This window comes from Pristiophorus japonicus, chromosome 13, assembly GCF_044704955.1.
Source record: "Pristiophorus japonicus isolate sPriJap1 chromosome 13, sPriJap1.hap1, whole genome shotgun sequence".
Lineage (NCBI taxonomy): Eukaryota > Metazoa > Chordata > Chondrichthyes > Pristiophoridae > Pristiophorus > Pristiophorus japonicus.
Window position 1 is genome coordinate 192283387 of NC_091989.1, and position 23902 is coordinate 192307288.

Sequence of the window (23902 nt, forward strand, 5' to 3'; positions counted from 1 at the left end):
GGAGACCAGACCAGATTAAAAAAAGCACAGGCTTCCCTGATGTCTCAGAGGTAGGGTCTCCATTGGCAAACTGAACGGCCAGGTATATCTTAAACCCGAGCCTTAGCAGAATCTCTGCTGAGTTACTCGATCCCGGCCGAGGCGGTGCTCCCAGTGAGCAGCAGTATATCCACCCTAATCACATAGCAATGACAACAAGCTAGAGCTGGGGGAGGGTTTGGGATCAGAGACTGGAACCCAGGAATGAGCAGAGGGATTCAATTTTAGGGGGATTGACATCAAACGAGTTGACAGATGAGACTTCTTCAATTTACTCAGACCCTAACAATGAGCGTTGACAGCCAATGCCTGCAGGATGTCTGACTGTGGAAGGCATCAAAGCTAACCTTATTCTGTTCTCACCCGATGTGGTCCTTACCTGACGGTCACACACAGTCACTTCCAGTAGGAATCACTGGACAGCAAACAAGGAGCGAATATCCAGTTTAATTTGCTTTGCTCTAATCTGGTTCACTGTGGCCCATAGCACCGCCTCGGCCAGGATCGGGTAACTCAGCAGAGACAAAGGTTCGGGTTTCAGACATACCTGGTCTGTTCAGCTTGCCGATGGAGATCCTACTTGAGTATTAGGGAAGCCTATCTAGTGTTTTTTTTTGATCTAATGAATCCAAGATAGCCATTGGCATCAACCTATTGACTTCTTCAGCACAGAGGGTGAATAACCAACTGACAGTCCCAGCACTCTCAGGGCACACAGAGTGCAATTACTTTTTTTGGAGTAAAAATGCGCAATCCTGCCTACCATCACTTTGGTGCGCAATTATAAACAGTTCTACGATATATGGAAAGTTTATTGGAATATAATAAATCTACACATTAATTCCTGAAAAAATAAATTGCATGAAATGTTAACATAGACATAATGCGTACCTTACCGTTCTGTTGACATATGGAATAGATGGTGATCAGGGCTTGTTTCTGAGTCACAGGGCTGTCCATCTGATACTTCACACATTCGAGCAGTAAATTCAAGTCTGTTTTTAACCCTGTAGATTGAAATAAAATATAACACGGTAACTGCATGCAGGGTGGTAACTTTACACAAATGCAAGCAGGAAAATTCATTAAAAGTAAGAGCTGACAAACCACCACTGGCACCAAAATCAGGTCACATCTCTCATTTTATAGTTGTGGTTTCAGGAAAAACATGTTTTCATTATGACTGACGGACCAGATTTAAGGGTAATGCAAATGAGGAAAACTGGAATTAAACCCAGGAAACATTTGATTCAATCTGTTTGTTACACATGTGTAACTTCAATTAACCCAATATAAAGTGGGATGGTTTCATGGAAGTGAGACAACAGAATGACAACTAGTGATTCCCTTTTAACCCAATGGGCTACATTTTCCTCCATCATGAGTTCAAATCCTACCACAAGTTGTGAAACTGAATTCAATAAATCTGTTCATTTGTGAGATAGCACTAGAAAGTGACCATTAAAACATGTAGGGCTGGAACCTCCACTTTTTTTGCAGGCTTAATGCCCATTTTACCACTGAACTGATGTATAACACCCATATATCACCCACTTAGCCACAAAATAGAAACTGACCGGCATTTTTCGGAAACTTATCGGCGAGCGTTACTTTCCCCATGTGCTTAACGGCGAGAAAAAATATTACGGCCGCCCATTTTTTGGGGGCGAAATCATCAGAATGGGCGAAATCAACGCCCATAATATCGCCAGCGTTAACTTCCGCATAGAATTAACACCGAGATTCAATAATACCGCCCGCCCATTTTTTTTTTGTCATAAACAGCATATTTACCGAAACTAGCGGTTGAGATCGCTCAGCATCACTTCCACCTCGCACACATATCGTGAAGACAGAACCAAAGTATTTGTTCAATTGGTCTACCATTTCTTTGTTCCCTGTTATAAATTCATCTGATTCCGACTGCAAGGAACCTACGTTGGTCTTCACTAATCTTTTTCTCTTCACATCTCTATAGAAGCTTTTGCAGTCAATTTTTATGTTCCCTGCAAGCTTCCTCTCATACTCTATTTTCCCCTTTCTAATTAGACCCTCTGTCCTCATCTGCTGAATTTTATATTAATCCCAGTCCTCAGGTTTGCTGCTTTTTCTGGCCAATTTATATGCCTCTTCCTTAGATTTAACACTATCCTTAATTTCCCTTGTTAGCCACGGTTGAGCCACCTTCCCAGTTTTATTTTTACTCCAGACAGGGATGTACAATTGTTGACGTACATCCATGTGATCTTTAAATGTTTGCCATTGCCTATCTACCCTTTAAGTGTAATTCGCCAGTCTATTCTAGCCAATTCACGTCTCAAACCATCGAAGTTACCAGTCAGGAGGCGACCTCCAATACCACCCTGAGCAGGTAGCTCAATTCCTGGTGGTGTGCTCCATGATGCACAACTTCGCTATCAGGAGGGGACAAGAATTGCCTGATGAGTTTAACAGTCCACCTCACCAGAGGGAGGAAGAGGAGGACGAGGAGGCGGATGCTGACATCGGCCCAGACAATCAGGCTGATGCTGAAGCCATGCCCCCACCCGCCTGTAAACCGCATGAAAGGGCCCATGGTGGCATGATAGCTGCAGGAGCTCATCAATGATCGCTTTGCCTGAAAGAACGTTGGTGTTATTTACAAGGCTCACACACTGCTGGGTGTGCAGGTCATACATCAATGGTGGGCATCAGCTTGGTGACAGTTAAAGTTTATGTTGATTGAAGTTAAGTGTCATTATACCCTTTGATGCACAACAAGGTTTTGTTAAATAAAAAACATTTAAACCGAACATTTACCTGAAATCATCAGTATTTCTGTAAAAACCAATCCTCCCCACCGCTTCTCTTCCCCTTGTGACTCGAAGCCGCCTGGCTGAGGAGCTCCTCAGGCGATGCTTCATTGGGTGGGGCGGGGGGATGACAGCCGAACCGCTGCTTGGATGGATACGGGAGAGGATGGTCCCGAGGTGGGAACGTGCTCCGAGCCAGAAGCAAGATGTTGCTGCTGGCTCTCGTGTGGTTGGCAATGGGGGTGTGGCACCTTGGGGTGCAGTGCCGCGCTCCGGGACCACTAGGAACCCTCTGCCACCAGTGTTCCTGGCTACCAACTCCAGGGCCTCCACCATCCCTTCCATGTTATATCTTATTTGTTGAACAAAAACTCGGTGCCAACTATGTTCTTGGTGCTTCTAGGCTTTTTGCTGCTGGTGAATCTCTCTCGTGCCTCCCACAACAGCCAAAGAAGCACACACCACAGCCACACACGCTCTCAGCTCCCTCTCTCTCGGTCTCTTCTGCGCATGTCATGATGACCCTTGACCTCTGACCTCCTGAATCATGGGAATCGAGCGTTGCCATGCCATTGCTAAGGATGGCGATACTTTATGGCAGAAGGTCAGAGAGATTTAACACTACCGCCCATTTTATATCGCTCGCGGTAGCGCCCATTTTCAAAAATGGAGACTAGGTGCTTTGAGGATGGGCGAGAAGCCGGCGATCTGAAAACCCATTTTTAGTGCCCACGCCGGAAATAACGCCCATTTTTGGGCGATATGCACAAAAGTGGAAAATCTAGCCCATAGTGTATTCTATAGGACATCAATTAGTGGGAAAAATATGGAGGAGCAAATGTGCAGAGAAATTACAGAGATGCAAGAACTATCGAGTAGTGAGAATGGGGGACTTCAACTATTCTAATGTAGGCTGGGATAGTAATAGTGTAAAGGACAGAGAGGAGAATAATTTCTGAAGTGTGTTCAGGAGAACTTTCTTGATCAGTATGTTTCCAGCCCAACAAGGAAGGAGGCATTGCTGGAGCTGGTTCTGGGGAATGAGGTAGGCCAAGTGGAGCAAGTGTCAGTAGGTGTATCATAAGGTTTAGATTAGCTATGGAAAAGAATAGGGAGCAATCTAGAGTAAAAATACTTAATTGGAGGAAGGCAAATTTCAGTGGAATGAGAACGGATCTGGCCCGGTTAATTGGAATCAGATTGGCAGACAAACTGTGGGCTGCCTTTAAAAAGGAAATAATTCGGGTACAGTCGAGGTACATTCCCACGAAGGGGAATGGTAGGGCAACTAAAGCCAGAGCTCCCTGGATGATGAAAGAGATAGCGAGTAAGATGAAGCAAAAAAAGAGCGCTTATGACAGATGTCAGGCCAAGAATACATCTGAGAATCAAGCTAAATATAGAAAGTTCAGAGAAGTGAAAAAGAAAATAAGAGGGGCAAAGAGAGGGTATAAGAATAGAATTGCCGCTAAAATAAAAGGTAATCCAAATTCCACAGGCATATAAATTGTAAATGGATTGTAAGAGGAAGGGTGGGGCCGATTAGGGACCAAAAAGGAGACCTACACATGGAGGCAGAGGCTATAGCGGAGGTACTAAATTAGTACTTTGCATCTGTCTTCAACAAGGAAGATACTGCCATAGACATAGTAAAGGAGAAGGTAGAGGAGATACTGGATGGGATAAGAATTGATAAAGACGAGGTACTAGAAAGGCTGGTTGTACTTAAAGTAGATAAGTCACCAGGACCGTGTCATGTATGTACATGTTTGTAGCCACCAGATGGAGTCATTGTTGGAAGCCACTGAGCAGCACGAGCATGGTGCTGCTCTGGTATAAAAGGCCAGCCATTTTGTGAGTCAGGCACTTTGGGCCATAATAAAGCAGAGCCAAGGGTGTAAACAGTTAAACAGTACTCAGTTTGTACCTTTATTGCATACATAACATTTGGCGATGAGAGTACAAGAACCTTTGTTTGCAAAATGAGCACGTTTGCATTTTTAGAGCGAGTCGTGGAGGGAGAAGTTTGGGAAGACTTTGTGAGCCGTTTGAACCAGTACTTTGTGGCCAACAAAATGAAGGAGGTCGGCGATGCAGATCGGCGCTGTTATGACTTTAATACTCTTATGAATGACTCCACAAGGTCTAGTATTGTACTTGACCTGTTGTGACCTTAAATCTCATTTATTGTAACTCGAGAGTGAGGCACACACATGGTGGGCAGCCTTTTATACTGGGCCCTGCACACCTATGTAGGTGACTCTCAGGTCTCTTGTGGCACACCTTATGTGACTATACAGTTAGTATACATGGTCTACATACATTACATCACTTCCCCCAAGTTGTTAATGCAAATTGACTTGTACATTGATGGTGACCTGGTCTTTGCTCTTCCTGGTTGACCATTGGAGGGTTGCTTCTAGCTTGGGTGGGTTGGTGGTGAGATTTGTTGCTAGTGAAGGTCCCAGTGGTTTCTGGTTGTGAGTCCATGACTACTCCATTCTCCTCCCCCCCATACAGAGATCATGCTAATGGCCCGTTACTTGCAAGTTGCAGTCAAGTTCATCACATGGATTATACATTTACATCTTGGTACATTTGTTGAGTGAATTACAGTTGCATTTCTTTTAGTGTGGTACCATTATATGATCAGTACAGGTATCACAGTGTCGGCACACAAGGACAGTCTAGTTTCAGCACGGCCGGATGAGATCCGGGTCGTCTGGTGGCGGCACAGCGCCCCATGCTAGTGGGTCTGTAGGTGAGGTGAGCTCATTTTGCTCGAGTTGCCCGAGTTCAGGGCTCTTGCCGTTACTCCTAGTGTCGGGCAGGCCCAAAGACAGCTGATGTGTCTGTGACCTCCCTGTCCTTTTCACTGCACAATGTCGCTGCTGCTCCCTGGGAAGCGGTCTGAGTGAGTGAGCATTTCGTCTAAGCGATGGTGGGACCTTGTCTAGAATTTCGCAGGGGACTGCTGACTCGCTTTCCTTGAGGGTACCATTGTGAGCACTCTCTAGTTTGGGATCCTGGCTGGTCCAGGTCCCGTTCGGAGGAGCCGTTGCAGGTGACCCTTCGCTCTTGGGCATTGCTATGGTGGCGAGTGGGTTTGTGGGCTGCGCCTTTTCCACACGGATGTTGGGCGATGGTAGCCGACTGCGAGCATAGGCGCAGTTTACTGTTTCTGCACCGTGGCGGTTCATGCCATCGGGTGCCTGCAATGTTAAACCAATCTGAGGCAGGGTATCGCTACCGGTGCCTCTGCTCTCCGGGGATCGTTTACTCTGCGGCTTGTCTACTTCTGTCAGCTGTGGGGACACTTTATGATACATTGTTCTGGTCTCGGGGACGCAGGCTACAGAACTGGGTAGCCCGCTGGACATGTATACGACCGTTAGGTGTTCGTCCACTACATTGGCTGATTGCAATTTGCACCTGATATTGCTCAACATTTTGCTTGTTACAGCTGGTCTTTTACATTGGTTACCAATTGCAAGTAGTTCATTCAAAAATGGCGAGTTGCTGGCCTCCTTTAAAATGGCCTTACTACTTTTACCCCAATCGTCTTCCTTGCGTGGAACCACGTGTCATTGCTCCATTAGTGCTGCAACCTCGTGGTTTGGACGCTATCTTTTTCCTGTCCATGATGTCGACTGCCGTGATCTTTCCCAGGGATTCTGCCACTGAAGCTGGACTGACGCCCTCGGATCCAATCTTCCTCCCCAGGAGTCCTGTCACTGAAACCGGGAAGGTGCGTTCGGGTCGTCTCTGCCGGATCATCGCCACGCAGTCGTGATGAGCGGTCTGTGCCTTGGGGGCTGTGCGGATCTGCTCTCCGGTGCCTGATCCAACCAAAGGTGGGGGCTTGCTCTGCCTCTGAGCACGGAGGATGTCGATCGCTGGAGGGATGAAGTCTTCCCAGTTCCAATGAATCTTCCCCGTCCATCTTCTTCCAAGTAGCGTTGGTCCATCACCTGAAACAATCCACAATGGTAAATTGTGCACCGCGCCATCATGGGATACACTTATATCCGCACGACCAACAACTGATTCCTTGGTGTAGGTGCGCAGCTTTGCCTGAACCAGGACCAGCTTGGGTCGTTCAGCCTGATCGTTCTATAACCTCTCAAAGGCTTCCTGGTTCATTACTGACTGACTCGCCACCGTGTCCACTTCCATGAAGACTGGAACGCCATTTATCTCGACTTCCATTATCACTGGAGGACAATCTGTGGTGCAGGTATATATTCCATACACTTCGTCCTGGTACTGAGCTGCCTCTCCAGCCATCTCCTCGTAATCCGCACTGGATTCACAGCCATCTACTGACTCCTCTTACACGTGGTGAGTCACAGCTCTTTTGCACATTCGCTGGAGGTGGCCCTTCGTGCTACACGTTTGCACACAGTCTCTGAACCGAACTGATGAGCCCTGCGATTACCTCCGCAACGTCAGCATGGTGGTACTCAACTTACGTTTGCACCCCTCGGCGGACTCTGAGTTAAAGGGCTCAGGGGGGTCTGTATGCTCTGCCCTGGGCAGATTCACGTTCAACAGTTCTACCTGTGAAAGGCGCCATTCTATTTACAGTACTTGCCGGGTTTGAGTCCTGAGAGTGAGTCATCATCTGCTTGGAGCTGTAGCTTGAGGTCTTGAATGCCTGGCTGATGCTGATGGCCTTCTGCAGAGTGACGGTGGTTTCGGCAGACAGTAGCCTGTGAAGAAGGGCCTCATGACCGATGCCAATTACGAAGACGTCCCGCAACGCATCGGCGAGGGTTGTGCCGAATTCACACGGTCCTGCCAGCCTCCTGAGGTTGGCAACGTACTTCGCGATTTCCTGGCCCTCGGGGCGGCGGTGTGTATAAAATCAATGTCTGGCCGTGAGGATGCTCTCCTTTGGTTTGAGTTGGTCCCGAATTTGCACTTTCAGCTCCTCGAATGACTTGGTCGTTGTTTTCTCTGGTGCAAGCAAGTCCCTGACGAGGCCGTAGACCGCTGGCCCACAACTGGTCAACAGGATAGCTCTGCGCTTATCTGCCAGCGTGGCCAGATCATCGCCTACCAGGTCGTTTGCTACAAAATATTGGTTGAGCCACTCCATGAAGGCTTCCCAATCTTCACCCTCTGAGAACTTTTCTAATGTACCGTTAGTCATTTTGGCGTGAAAGTTCGTAATCTCGTCGCCAGTTGTTATGTCTTTAATATTCTTATGAATGACTCCACGAGGTCTAGTACTGTACTTGAGCTGTTGTGACCTTAACCCCGTTTATTGTAACACCAGAGTGAGGCACAAGCATGGTGGGCAGCCTTTTATACTGGGCCCTGCACACCTATGCAGGTGACCCTCAGGTCTCCCACCGCAGTGCCCTCTGGTGGCACATCTTATGTGACTATACAGTTAGTATACATGGTCTAGATACATGACAGGCGTCAGGCCGTGTTCCTCACTGTGCGGTTCAAAGATCTACAATCTAATAAAGAATCTACCCATGACTAGTGATCTAACAGAGAAAGCACGAGAAGTTGTGTACATTGGTACAGGAGCACCTCAAACCAGATGACGGCATCATCATCCTGAGATACAAGTTTATACACACTTTCGATCAGACGGCTAGAGCGTGGTACAATTTGTTGCCGACCCGAGATGTCTAGCGGGACCATGCAAGTTCGGGACAGTGTTGGCAGACATGCTGCGCAACTTCTTCGTTATCGGTATCAACCACGAGGTGATCCTGCGCAAACTTCTGACGGTGGAGGAGTTGAATTTAAAAAGAGCCATCCAGATCGCTCAATCGAGTATGATGACGGACAGGAGCTTAAAGCAAATATCGGTGAAGAACTGAACCTCAGCAAGTACTGTAAATGCGATTGATTCGGCATTCAGCAGAGCAGCACATGACAGGGCATATCCGGCTGCATTCGCGAAACCTGTGGCTGCCCAAAGTCCACCAACGGGAATGTATCCAACTTTTCCATGTTGGCGTTGTGGGGGAAATCATCGGCACGAGCAGTGCCGATTTAAACAATATAGTTGCAAAGGCTGTCTGAGAGTGGGGCATCTCCAGCACAAGTGTCCGCAAATGAGCAGGCGAGCTGCGACACACCACGTGGAGGATAAGAGTCAGACTAGCGCGGATCCGGATACGCAATCCGAGATGCCAGAGGAGAAGTGTATGGACTGTACTCTTTCATAACCAAGAGTAAACCAATTTTGATTAATGTGAAGTTTAACGGGATACCAGTATCGATGGAACTGGACACAGGGGTGAGTCAATCGATCATGAATGAGAGGGCATTTAATAAGCTGTGGGATACGAAGACTGTGAGGCCCAGGCTGAGCCCTGTTAACGTCAAGCCATGTACATACACCCTTCGAAGAACTGATAAAGGTGATTGGCAGTGCACAAATTATTGTGTCGTATAACGGTGCAGTTCACGAGTTGCCGCTGTGGATTGTTCCAGGCAATGGCCCAACGCTGCTTGGCAAGAGAAAATCAGATGCAACTGGAACAACATAAAGGCATTGTCATTGGAGGAAGATACATGTGCCCAAGTATTGAGCAAGTTCCCCTCGCTGTTTGAACCGGGTATCGGCAACTTCACAAGAGCCAAGGTGCAGATCTACGTGGATTCAGGTGCAAAACCCGTCCATCATAAAACTCGGGCAGTGCCATATATGATGAGGGAGACGGTCGAAATTGAACTGGACAAACTCTAGCGTGAAGGGATCATATCACCGGTCGAATTTAATGAATGGTCCAACCCCATTGTTCCTGTGCTGAAAAGTGATGGCAGTCAGAATCTGTGGAGACTATACGGCTACGATCAACAGAGTTTCGAAACAAGACCAGTACCCGTTACCGAAGGCTGATGACTTGTTTGCAACGCTAGCCGGGGGGAAGTCGTTCATAAAACTGGACTTGACGTCAGCCGATATGACGCAGGAATTGGTCGAGACGTCAAAGAGACATACGTGCATTAACACGCACAAAGGACTGTTTATTTACCACAGGTGCCCGTTTTGAATTCGCTCGGTTGCAGCAATATTCCAGAGGAATATGGAAAGTCTACTGAAGTCCATTCCCAGAACCGTCGTGTTCCAAGATGACATCCTGATCACCGGTCGTGACTCCAAGGAACATCTGAACAACCTGGAAGAGGTTCTACTGCGTTTGGACAGAGTGGGTCCCAGATTTAAACGCTCGAAGTGCATCTTCATGGCACCGGAGTTCGAATTCCTCGGGAGGAAAATCACCGTTGATGGCATCAGACCTACTGACGTGAAAACCAAAGCCATCAAGAATGCACTCAAGCCGCAGAACATGATGGAGCTGCGTTCGTTCCTGGGTCTACTCAACTACTTTGGTAACTTCCTACCTAAATTGAGCACCTTACTTGAACCACTGCACATGCTATTGAGAAAAGACAACAACTGGATGTGGGGAGCATTGCAAGACAGAGCTTGAGAAAGCCACCAATCTGCTTTGCTTGAACAAGCTGCTGGTAGATTATGACCCATGTAAACGTTTAGTTTTGGCCTGTGACGCATCGTCATATGGAATTGGTTGCGTGTTACAACAAGCCAATGAATCGGGGAAACTTCAACCTGTCGTGTATGTATCCAAAAGTTTGTCTAAAGCAGAAAGAGCCTACAGTATGGTAGAAAAAGAAGCTTTAGCGTTTGTGCACGGTGTTAAAAAGATGCATCAATACCTGTTCGGTCTGAGGTTCAAATTAGAGACCGATCACAAGCCGCTCGTTTCGTTGTTTTCCGAGAGCAAAGGTATCAATACCAACGCTTCATCCCGCATCCAAAGGTGGGCGCTGACATTATCTGCCTATGATTATGTCACTCGCCACACACCTGGCACAGAGGATGCTTTGAGCCGATTGCCGTTGCCCTCATCGGAGGTGGAAACGCCACAACCGGCAGATTTAATGTTAATGGATGCTTTTGAGAATGAAGGTACCCCTGTCACGGCTCAACAAGTTAAGACCTGTACCAGCCAGGACCCGATATTATCGGTGTAAAGGGTTGCATCTTCAAAGGGGATTGGTCTGCCATATCTAAGCAAATGTGCAAGGAGGCCGAACCGTACATTCGTCGCAAGGACGAACTGTCTATTCAAGCAGATTACATATTATGGGGCAATCGTGTTGTAATGCCTAAGAAAGGGAGAGAGAAGTTTGTGAGTGAGTTACACGGCACACATCCTGGCATAGTGATGATGAAGGTCATCGCCAGGTCCCACATATGGTGGCCAGGAATTGATTGAGCTGGAAACATGCGTGCATCAGTACAACACCTGCATGCAGCTCAGCAAAGCACCAGCGGAATCACCGCTGAGTCTTTGGTCGTGGCCATCCAAACCTTGGTTCAGGATCCAAATGAATTTTGCAGGTCCCTTCCTGGGCAAGATATTTTTGGTGGTGGTGGATGCTTATTCGAAGTGGATAGAATGCATAGTCATGTCATCCAGTACATCCACGGCAACCATAGAGAATCTCAAAGTCATGTTCGTGACATAGGGTCTGCCTGACATAGTGGTGAGCGACAATGGGTCGTGCTTCACAGTCAGGAGTTTCAGGAGTTTGTAAAACTTAACGGCATAAAACATGTAAGGTCAGCACCGTTCAAGCCTGCGTCCAACGGGCAAGCAGAACATGCAGTACAAATTATCAAGCAAAGCTTGAGTAGAGTAACCCAAGGGTCACTGCAGACCCGCTTGTCCTGCATACTGCTGAGTTACAGGACAAGACCCCACACACTCAAAGGGGTCTCGCCTGCTGAACTCATGATGAAAAGAGATCCTGAGACCAAGTTATCTCTTGTACACCCGGATTTAAGTAATCATGTTGAATGCAGAAGACAGAGTCAACAAAGGTACCACGATCATGTGACTGTGTCACTTGAGATTTCTGTGAATGATCCTGTACATGTGTTGAATTATGGTCATGGTCCCAAATGGATCACTGGTACGGTCATGGCCAAGGAGGGCAACAGAGTATTTGTTATTAAGCTCAAGAATGGACAGACTTGCAGGAAACACATGGATCAAACAAAGCTGAGGCACACAGACGAGCCAGAGCAGTCGGACGAAGAAACCGTCGACGACCAACCAACCTACCAGCAGCCTTCAGTGGACTCAAGGGCCATCAGTGAACCCGGAATTTCCATCACGGACTTGTTCAATAAAAATGGACTTGCAATTCCTTACATGGCCACTGCCACCCCCAAGAAGTCAGCCATCCAGCCACCAGCCACAACAGACTCTGAACATTCACCCAGGGCCGGAATCGAACTGAGACGGTCAACCCGGGAGCGTAAAACACCGGATCATCTCAACCTGTGAAAGGCTGTGATAAGATCTCAGAGGAGGGCATTGTCATGTATGTACATGCTGTTTGTAGCCACCAGTTGGTGTCATTGTTGGAGGCCACTGAGCAGCATGCACATGGTGCTGCTCTGGTATAAAAGGCCAGCCATTTTGTGAGTCAGACACTTTTGTCCGTAATAAAGTAGAGCCAAGGGTGTACCTTGTTCAGTTAAACAGTACTCAGCTTGCACCTTTACTGCATACATAACAGACCGGATGGGCTTTTAGAAACAATAATCAGCGACAAAATTAACAGTCAGTTGGATAAGTGTGGATTAATTAAGGAAAGCCAGTTCGGATTTGTTAAAGGTAAATCGTGTTTAACCAACTTGATCGTGTTTTTTGATGAGGTAACAGAGGGTTAATGAGGACAATGCGGTTGACGTAGTGTACACGGATTTCCGAAAGGCATTCGACCAACTACCACATAATAGTCTTTCCAGCAAAGTTGAAGCCCATGGAATTCATCATTATCACAGGCAGTCCCTCGAAATCGAGGAAGACTTGCTTCCACTCTAAAAGTGAGTTCTTAGGTGACTGTACAGTCCAATATGGGAATTACAGTCTCTGTCACAGGTGGGACAGACAGTGGTTGTGGGAAAAGGTGGGTGGGGAGTCTGGTTTGCCGCACACTCCTTCCGCTGCCTGCGCTTGCTTTCTGCATACACTCGGCGACGAGACTCGAGGTGCTCAGCGCCCTCCCGGATGCTCTTCCTCCACTTAGGGCGGTCTTTGGCCAGGGACTCCCAGGTGTCGGTGGGGATGTTGCATTTGAGGGTGTCCTTGAAACGTTTCCTCTGCCCACCTGGGGCTCGCTTGCTTTGGGAGTCTTGTGTCAGGCATGCGAACAATGTGGTCCGCCCAATGGAGCTGGTCGAGTGTGGTCAGAGCTTCGATGCTGGGGATGTTGGCCTGATCGAGGACACTATTTGATACATCTGTCCTCCCAAGGGATTTGCAGGATCTTGCGGAGACATCGTTGGTGATATTTCTCCAGCGATTTGAGGTGTCTACTGCATATGGTCCACATCTCTGAGCCATATACGAGGGCGGGTATCACTACAGACCATAAGCTTGGTGCCAGATTTGAGGGCCTGATCTTCGAACACTCTCTTTCTCAGGCAACCGAAGGCTGCGCTGGCGTACTGGAGGCGGCGTTGCTCTGTCCTTGCTGATAATAGGCAACCGAGGTATGGAAAGTGGTCCACGTTGTCCAGGGCCACGTCGTGGATCTTGATGACAGTGGGGCAGTGCTGTGTTGTGGGGTCAAGTTGCTGGAGGACCTTTTTTTTACGGATGTTTAGTGTAAGGCCATGCTTTTGTAAGCCTCAGTGAAGATGCTGACTATGACTTGGAGCTCAGCCTCTGAATGTGCACAGATGCAAGCGTCGTCCGCGTACTGTAGTTCGACGACAGAGGACGGGATGGTCTTGGATCTGGCCTGGAGACGATGAAGATTGAACAGGTTCCCACTGGTTCTGTAGTTTAGTTCCACTCCAGTGAGAAGCTTGTTGAGTGTGAGGTGGAGCATTGCAGCGAGGAAGATCGAGAAGAGGGTTGGCGCGATGACGCAGCCCTGCTTGACCCCACTCCGGACGTGGATTGGGTCTGTGGTGGATCCATTGGTTAGGATCACGGCTTGCATGTCGTCGTTCAGCAGACGGAGAATGGCAACAAACTTTTGGGGGCAGCCGAAATGGAGGAGGACGCTCCATAGTGCCTCGCAGTTAACAGTGTCAAAGGCCTTTGTAAGGTCAAAGAAGGCCATGGACAAGGATTGGTGCTGTTCCCTGCATTTCTCTTGCAGTTGTCGCGCTGTAAAGATCATGTCTTAATTAAAGAGACAATGGCAGCATTGATATGAAATTGGCTAAGTGACAGGAAACAGAGAGTAGTGGTGAACGGTGGACTGCAGGAAGGTGGTGTTCCCCAGATGTCGGTTCTGGGACCACTGCTTTTCTTGATATATATTAATGACTTGGATGTGGGTGTATAGGGCACAATTTCAAAATTTGCAGATGACACAAAACTTGGAAGTATAGTGATAGACTTCAGGAAGACAAGACAGGCTGGTGGAATGGGTGGACACGTGGCAGATGAAATTTAACGCAGAAAAACGTGAAGTGATACATTTTGGTAGATAGAATGAGGAGAGGAAATATAAACTAATGGGTAGAATCCTAAAGGGGGTGCATGAACAGAGATATCTAGGGGTGTACGTGCACAATTCGTTGAAGCTGGCAGGGCAGGTTGAGAAAGCAGGTAAAAATGCTTACAGGATCCTGGGCTTCATAAGTAGAGGTATAGAGTACAAAAGCATGGAAATTATGATGAACCTGTATAAAATATTGGTTCGGCCTCAACTGAAGTATTGTGTCCAATTCTGGGCATGGCACTTTAGAGAGGGTGCAGAAAAGATTTATGAGAATGATTCCAGGGATCAGTTACGTGGATAAACTGGAGAAGCTGGGATTGTTCTCCTCAGAGCAGAGAAGATTTGATAGTGTTCAAAATCATGAGGGGTCTAGACAGAGTAGACAGAGAGAAACTGTTCCCATCGGCGGAAGGGTCGAGAACCAGAGGGCACAGATTTACGGTGATGGGCAAAAGAACCAAAGGCAACATAAGAAAAAACTTTTAAGCAGTGCATGGTTAGGATCTGGAATCCTCAGCGTGAAAGGCTGGTGGAGGCAGACTTAATCACGGCTTTCAAAAGGGAGTTGGATAAGTACCTGAAAGAAAAAAAATTGCAGATGTCATGTATCTTACATTATTATATATAACTGTATCCTAACATGCTATACATGACTGTAATAAGATATGACCTGTAACCACCAGCATACCTTACCACCAGGGGTGCTTGCAAGAGATAGGTATATAAGGACAGGTCTCAGGCAAGTGCAGCATTCCAGAGCTGTGAAATAAAGGTGCAGGTCCAGAGTGACCGTGACTTCACTACATGCCTCGTGTGAATCTGTACAGATGGGACAGGATTTTAGTGGCGATGAGTTACGGGATTACAGAATACACAGATTGGCGAACAACGAATCAGATGAAAAGTACAATGCGGGAGACAATTGGGAGGACTTTATAAAAAGGCTCCAGCAAAGCTTTGTAACCAAAGACTGGTTAGGCGACGATAAGGCAGACAAGAGAAGAGCCCATCTCTTGACCAGCTGTGGCTCGAAAACATACGCTTTAATGAAGGATCTGTTGGCACCCGAGAGACCAGCAAGCAAGTCGTTTGAAGAATTGAGCACACTGGTAAGAGACCACCTGAAGCCAGCGAGCAGCCTACACATGGCCAGACACAGGTTCTACAACTACAGACGCTGTGTGGGCCAGAGCATACCCGACTTCGTGGCGGAACTTCGGAGGTTGGCTAGTTTATGTGAGTTCTCCGATGAACTGAGGAGAGAAATGCTGAGAGACTTTTTCATTGAAGGAATAGGCCGCGCAGGCATATTCCGAAAGCTCATAGAGACCAAGGACCTGACCTTAGAGGCAGCAGCACTGGTTGCACAGATATTCATGGTAGGGGAAGAAGAAACGAGGTTGATTTACAATGCAGGTACGACAACTAACGAAATATCGGAAGAAGAAGTTCACAGCACTAAACAAGCTGCTACCCCCACACGCAGACAAAACCAGGAGAACAGGCACTCGACAGCAGGCAGAAGCCATCAAGGGCCACAGGAACGGCCGTTCACACCTCATCAACCCACAATGCGAGCAATGAACTACAAACTGAGAGAAGCTCAAGAGAGATCAGTCAGACGCAGCTCATTCTTTGGGGACACTTTGAACAATGGAACAGGTCTGTGCTGGAGGTGTGGGGGTGGGCACTCGAGAAGGGGATGTCGATTTCAGCAGACTGTTTGCAGAAATTGTGAAAATATAGGGCATTTGGCCTGCATGTGCAAAAAAACGGCAGCTCGGCTGGTATACGAATCGGATGAGTCGGAAAGCGGACCAGAAGATGGTAGGAACAGTACCCGGGACACCGATGTACAGCGGGTCAACACGATCAATGGCTGCTGCTCCTACAACAGGACGCCTCCTATAATGATGAGGGTCCTACTCAACGGGATATCTGTCAACAAGGAGCTGGATACGGGAGCGAGTCAATCTCTCATGGGCGCTCAACAATTTGAACAACTATGGCTGCATAAAAGAGACAGACCAAAACTCACAAGGGTCGACACCAAACTAAGGACCTATACCAAAGAAATCGTACCAGTCCTCGGCAGCGCCATGCTCTCTGTCACACACAAAGGGACAGTGAACCGACTTCCCCGGATTGTCCCCGGAGAAGCTGGCTGGCAAAACTAAATTGGAAATGGGATGATGTCCATGCCATGTCATTAGAGGAACAGACCTCCTGCTCAACAGTTATAAAGCGATTTGAACATCTCTTTTAGCCAGGTGTGGGCACTTTCAAAGGGGCCAAAGTCAAAATCTACATCACACAGGATGCTAGACCGGTCCATCACAAGGCCAGAGCTGTACCCTATATGATGAGGGAAAAGATTGAACACGAACTAGACAGGCTTCTGCGGGAAGGCATTGTATCACCTGTGGAATTTAGCGACTGGACAAGTCCCATCGGCCCAGTCATGAATTCTGATGGATCCGTATGAATCTGTGGGGACTACAAATCTACCATAAACAGAGTTTCCCTACAGGACCAGTACCCGCTGCCCAGAGCGGAGGACTTATTTGCCACATTGGCTGGAGGTAAACTTTTCTCAAAATTAGACCTCACATCTACGTATATGACGCAAGAATTGACCGAGGAATCCAAGCTACTCACCACCATCAACACACATCGAGGCCTTTTCATGTACAATCGATGCCCATTCGGCATCAGGTCGGCAGCTGCCATATTCCAGCGCAACATGGAGAGTCTGCTCAAGTCCATCCCGGGGACGTTTGTATTTCAAGACGACATACTTATCGCGGGCAGGGACACTGACTCCCATCTCCGTAATTTGGAGGAAGTACTAAAGCGGTTGAATCGGGTAGGCCTATGAGTCAAGAAATCCAAGTGCCTGTTTCTCACACCCAAGGTTGAATTTTTGGGCAGAAGGATTGCTGCTGATGGAATCCGCCCAACAGAGTCCAAAACAGAAGCAATTCGCCTGGCACCCAGGCCCCGGAATGTCTCAGAACTGCGCGCCTTTCTCGGGCTACTCAATTACTTTGGGAACTTTATGCAGAACTTAAGCACGCTGCTGGAGCCTCTCCACGTGCTACTCAGGAAGGGGTGCGATTGGTTTTGGGGGGACGCCCAGAAACGCGCCTTCAATAAGGCACGCAACCTTCTGTGTTCCAACAGTGTTTTGACTTTCTTTGATCCAGGTAAAAAGCTAGTCCTCACATGCGATGCGCCAGCGTATGGGGTCGAGTGCGTTTTGCAACATGTCAATAGTGCGGGCAAATTACAACCCATAGCTTATGCCTCCAGGTCACTTTCGCGGGCGGAGCGCGGGTACGGAATGGTAGAGAAGACGGCACTCGCGTGCGTGTACGGTGTCAAAAAGATGCACCAATACCTTTTCGGGACCAAGTTCGCATTAGAAACCGACCACAAACCCCTCACGTCCCTCCTATCCGAGAGTAAGGCAATAAACACCAACGCCTCAGCGCGAATTCAACGGTTGGCACTCATGCTGGCGTCTACGACTATACCATAAGGCACAGACCAGGCACAGACAACTGTGCCGACGCGCTCAGCAGGCTACCCCTGGAGACCACGGAAGGGTCCGACGAACAGGACTGTAAGATAGTCATGGCAATCAATGCCTTTGAGTCCACATGTTCGCCCATGACGGCTCGCCAAATCAGAGCCTGGACGGCCAGCGACCCCACGTTATCCTTAGTAAAAAGATGTGTCCTAACCGGTGACTGGGCAGAAGCTCGTGATGCCTGCCCCGAGGAATTAAAACCCTTTCACAGGTGCATGTATGAGCTATCACTACAAGGAGACTGCCTGATGTGGGGCAGCCGAGTAGTCATGCCTCTGCGAGGCAGAGAGGCATTTGTCCGGGAGCTCCACCGCGAGCACCCTTGGGATCGTTCCCATGAAGGCCATAGCCAGATCCCACGTCTGGTGGCCTGGTATTGACGTGGACTTGGAGCTCTGCGTCCAAAGGTGCACCATTTGTGCCCAACTCAGCAATGCCCCCAGGAAGGCTCCACTGAGCCCCTGGCCCTGGCCTACCAAACCGTGGTCGCAGGTGCACGTAGACTATGCGGGCCCATTCATGGGCAAAATGTTCCTCGTAGTTGTAGATGCATTTTCAAAGTGGATTGAATGCACCATTTTAAACTCGAGCACAACCTCCACCACTGTGGAGAGCCTCGCAACCATGTTTGCAACGCACGGAATCCCTGACATATTGGTCAGTGACAATGGTCCGTGCTTCACCAGCGCAGAATTCCAAGATTTTATAATTGACCACGGCATAAATCACTTCAAGACGGCACCGTTCAAGCCGGCCTCCAACGGCCAGGTGGAGAGAGCAGTGCAAATCATTAAACAAGGCATGCTTAAAATCCAAGGTCTCACGCTGCAGGGTCGCCTGTCGCGACTGCTGCTGGCATACAGATCTCGTCCGCACTGGGATCCCCCCGCGCAACTGTTGATGAAAAGGACTTTAAAAACAAGGCTCTCATTAATCCTCCAAGACATGCACGAAATCGTTGAGGCAAAGCGCCGTAAGCTGACTGAGTACCATGACAGAAATTCGAGGGGGAGATGGAATGAGATAGGGGACAAAGTGTTTGTACTAAACTATGGCAGGGGTCCCAAATGGCTTGTAGGGACAGTAACGGGCAAGGAAGGAAACAGGCTACTGGTAGTACAAATGGACAATGGCAAAACCTGTCGGAGGCATCTAGACCAAGTCAAAAGCAGATTTACCAACAACACTGCGGAACCAGAGGCAGACTACAATGTGGAACTCGCACCACACCTGGTGGACAGACAGAGGGAACAACCTGAGGAAAGGGCAATCCCAATAGACAGTCAACATCAATCACACCAATCGAAACAGACAGCCCAGGCGAGATACCAGCAACCACACCCAAAGAAAAACAGACACCAAGGCAAACAACTGAACCACAACTCAGACGCTCCACGCGAGAGCGTAGACCACCTGAGAGACTGAACCTATAAAGACAATAAGACCTTGGGGGAGGGTGATGTCAGGTATCTTACATTATTATGTATAACTGTATCCTAACATGCTATACATGACTGTAATAAGATATGACCTGTAACCACCAGCATACCTTACCACCAGGGGTGCACTTGTAAGAGACAGGTATATAAGGACAGGTCTCAGGCCTGGGACTCCCAGGTGTCAGTGGGGATGTTGCACTTTATCAAGGAGGCTTTGAGGGTGTCCTTGAAACATTTCTTCTTGCCGTGTAGGAGTTCTGAGTAGAGGACTTGCTTTGATAGTCTTGTGTCGGGCATGTGGACGATGTGGCCCGTCCAATGGAGCTGGTCGGGTGTGGTCAGTGCTTCAATGCTGGGGATGTTGGCCTGATCGAGAACACTGATGTTGGTGCGTCTGTCCTCCCAGTTGATTTGCAGGATCCTGCGGAGACAGCGTTGGTGGTATTTTTCCAGTGATTTGAGGTGTCTACTGTATATAGAAACATAGAAAATAGGTGCAGGAGTAGGCCATTCGGCCCTTCTAGCCTGCACCGCCATTCAATGAGTTCATGGCTGAACATGCAACTTCAGTACCCCATTCCTGCTTTCTCACCATACCCCTTGATCCCCCTAGTAGTAAGGACTTCATCTAACTCCTTTTTGAATATATTTAGTGAATTGGCCTCAACAACTTTCTGTGGTAGAGAATTCCACAGGTTCACCGCTCTCTGGGTGAAGAAATTCCTCCTCATCTCGGTCCTAAATGGCTTACTCCTTATCCTTAAGACTGTGTCCCCTGGTTCTGGACTTCCCCAACATTGGGAACATTCTTCCTGCATCTAACCTGTCTAACCCCGTCAGAATTTTAAACGTTTCTATGAGGTCCCCTCTCATTCTTCTGAACTCCAGAGAAGTATGGTTCACTTCTCTGAGCCATGTAGGGCGGGTATTACTACAGCCCTGTAGACCATAAGCTTGGTGCCAGATTTGAGGTCCTGGTCTTCGAACACTCTCTTCCTCAGGCGACCGAAGGCTGCGCTGGCACATTGGAGGCAGTGTTGGTGGATGTCTGCCCTTGCTGATAGTAGGCTCCCGAGGTATGGAGAGTGGTCCACGTTGTCCAAGGCCGCGCTGTGGACTTTGATGACCTGGGGGCAGTGCTGTGTGGCGGAGTCAGGTTGGTGGAGGACCTTTGTCTTAGGGATGTTTAGTGTAAGGCCCATGCTTTCGTACGCCTCGGTGAAGATGTTGACAATGGCTTGGAGTTCAGCCTCTGAATGTACGCAGACACAAGCGTCCGCGTACTGTAGTTCGATGACAGAGAATGGGACGGTCTTGGATCTAGCCTGGAGGCTATGAAGGTTGAACAGGTTCCCACTGTTATGTATACATGTAAACCTTATCAAAATGTAAGACTTGCCACTAGGGGGCACACTTGTGGGAGACCTAAGGGTCACCAGTATAAAAGGTGATTCACCATGCTGCTTCGGCACTCTGGAGTCTGAATAAAGAGACCAAGGTCACAACAGTTTGAGCTTACGATATAGTCCTGTGGATTTATTCTGAACATAACAAATTGGCAACAAGTAACGAATCACGAACTTTCACGTGGTAATGGCTGCCGTTGGTATTCTTGAGAGATTTGTTGAGGGTGATGATTGGGAGGCTTTCGTTGAGCGCCTCGACCAGTACTTTGTGGCCAACGAATTGGACACGGCTGAAACAGAAATCACGCAGTGCGATTCTCCTCACCGTATGTGAGTCATCGGTATATGGCCTCCTTAAAAATTTGCTGGCAATGGTCAAACTAACGGACAAATTTTACGCAGAGCTGTGTACGCTGACTAAGGAACACCACAAGCCAAAGGAGAGCATCTTGATGGCCAGGTACCCCTTTTACACACACTGTCGCTCCGAGGGCCAGAACGTGGTGAGTTTTGTCGTCGATCTAAGATGTCTTGTGAGGCAGTGCAACTTTGAAGGATCCTTGGGAAAATGTGGCGGGACTTCTTCGTGCTTGGAATTGTCCACGAGGTCATCCTTCGCAAACTGCTGTCTGCCGAATCCTTAGATCTGAGCAAGGCCATCACGATAGCCCAAGCCTTCATATCCACGAGTGATAACACGAAACAGGTATCTTCACAGAATCGAAGCTCACCAGCAAGCGCCGTGCACAAAATGTTTGCAGCAGGCAGAACGGCACAAGGCAGGGCCCACACGGTTGCAGAGGCCTAGGCCTACAGTGACTCAGAGTCCGCCGTGGGGCGTGACTGCATATCCATTAGCTCCATGTTGGCGCTGCGGGGGCAGCCATAGAGCTCATCAATGTCAATTCAAGCCCTATATGTGCAAGGGCTGTAGAACAATGGGGCACCTCCAGCGAATGTGCAAACGATCTCTGACTCACCACGTGGCAGAGTCAGGAGAGGATGACCGATCCAGCGAGAATCACGATGAACGAGCAGGAGAGGCAACTGAATCTGAGGATGAAGAGGAAGTATATAGGATACACACTTTCACCACCAAAAGCCCTCCGATAATGTTAAAAGTTTAACTTAACGGCACTCCAGTCTCCATGGAACTAGACATGAGTGCAAGTCAATCAGTTATGAGCCAGAAGACATTCGAGAGGCTGTGGAGTGACAAAGCACAGCGACCCAAGCTGATCCCGATTCAGGCAAAGCTGCGCACCTACACCAAGGAACTGATACCAGTTATTGGTAGTGCGGACATAAGATTATTCCATGAGAGATCAGTGCACGATTTACCACTGTGGATTGTTTCAGGTGATGGGCCAACGCTGCTTGGCAGTAGGTGGATGGGGAAGATTCGATGGAACTGGGAAGACCTCTGCGTACCTTCTCTGGCGAACGACGTCTCCCTTGCTCAAAGGCTGAGCAAGCCCCCACCTTCAGCTGAACCATGCATCAAAGTGCAGATCCATTTGCAGATCCCCGAGGCACAGGCCGCTCATCACGACCACGAGGTGGTGAAGATCAACCGGGTAGATCAACAGGTGCGGTACCCACCACCCTAAGCCGACAACCTCTTTGCGACAATGGAAGAGGCTCCAGGTCGACCACGTGGAGCGGGACTCTGGCCGAAACGATCCGAATGCGTCTTCCCGACGCCAGAGGCAAAATACTTGGGGAGGAAGATCACGACAGTCGGCATCACGGACACGGATGAGAGGGTGTCCAGACTACGGGACGAGAGTGCGTCCAGACCACAGATCGAGAAGGCATCCAGACCACGGGATGAAGGTGCGTCCAGACCACGGGACGAGAGAGCGTCCAGACCACGGGACGAGAGAGCGTCCAGACCACCGGAGGTCGTTGCAATGGAACGTAGGGAGGTATCGCCCAGCAAGGAAGACGACTGGGTTTGGGGCAAAGGTAAAGGGGCGGTCACTGAGAAGGCCAGGAACCCAATACGCTCCAATAAATTGTGTGCACTATGTAACCCTTGTGAGCAGCCAATGATGTACCATTATATCGAGTTGGGGGTACCTTACAACAAAACCAAAGTAGCGGGCGAACACCAACCGGTCGTATATGTATCTGACAAAGTACTTGTAACAAGCGATGTGTTATCACACGGGGTCTGGGGTGTTGTATAGCAAGCCAAAGTAGCGAGCCAACCCCAAACAGTTGTACATGTTATCTAACAAAGTATTCGATGCAAGTGAGATGTTACCGCACGGGGTCGGGAGTGTTGTACAGCAAGCAAAAGTAGCGGGCGAGCCCCAAACGATTGAACATGTATCAAATAAGTTAATCAAAGCTTCAGCCTGTAATCACGGGACTAAATAGAAGTACCAAAGAGTGTCCCAATATGTGCTTGAGTCAGACAAGCTGCTCATCCCACAAGCTTGGGAGAGCAGATGCGTTTTTTCGAGAATGTACACTGTAACATGATCCGCCATGAGCCAGGCACTAATGCCCTCATTTGGCTACCGTTGCCCACCACCAGGGTGGAAACGGCGCAGCCTACAACTCACTCGCGGTTGTGGAAGTGCTAGAAAGCGAGGGGCCAACTGTAACGGCCCCCCAGCTTAGGATCTGGACCAGCCAGGATCCCACGTTACCGCCTGCCAAAGGTGAACTGCTAGACGGGATGTGGCAACCTATCCGTCGCAGAGATGAAAGACCCATCCCAACGTTGCAAAGTAAGGTAGGGTAGCTACACACAGTCGATGGTCCGGGCCTCCATACTATGGCCCAAGGTCCACGGGGACCACTAGGACTCCCACCACTACCGAAAGTCTCAAGGCCATTGCGGCCATCCTAGGCTTGCTAGACCTCAGGGTCAGTGACAATAGCCCGGAGCAGGCAGCCCAAATCACTAAACGAGTAGACTTCCTACAGACCCAGCTATCCTGGGTGCTCCGCAGTCACCAGACAGAATCTCAGAACCGAGCCTTCCGTATGCCATCAGCAGAGAATGCACCATCATTGCACGGCCCCTCCACGCGACATCAGAATAAGTGATGTAGACCATGTTCAGGGCCCTAGTTGGGCCGCTAGCAC

The 23902-nt window shown here is 48.7% G+C and overlaps 1 protein-coding gene across 13 annotated transcripts in view; it reads right to left on the reverse strand.

The window, feature by feature from the left end:
• terb1 (telomere repeat binding bouquet formation protein 1) overlaps positions 1–23902 on the reverse strand; it is a 235388-nt gene that overhangs the window by 201864 nt on the left and 9622 nt on the right. For 12 of the 13 annotated variants that reach the window (XR_011596397.1, XR_011596396.1, XM_070898307.1 and 9 more), the window contains exon 1: positions 936–17867. Coding sequence is in view for 11 of the 13 variants with exons in the window: in XM_070898307.1 (XP_070754408.1) it covers positions 936–1125 (190 nt within the window). In the remaining 2 variants the exon portion in view is untranslated. Of the gene's footprint in view, positions 1–935; positions 17868–23902 lie in introns of those variants that run through there. The other variant, XM_070898303.1, reaches the window with a different exon arrangement.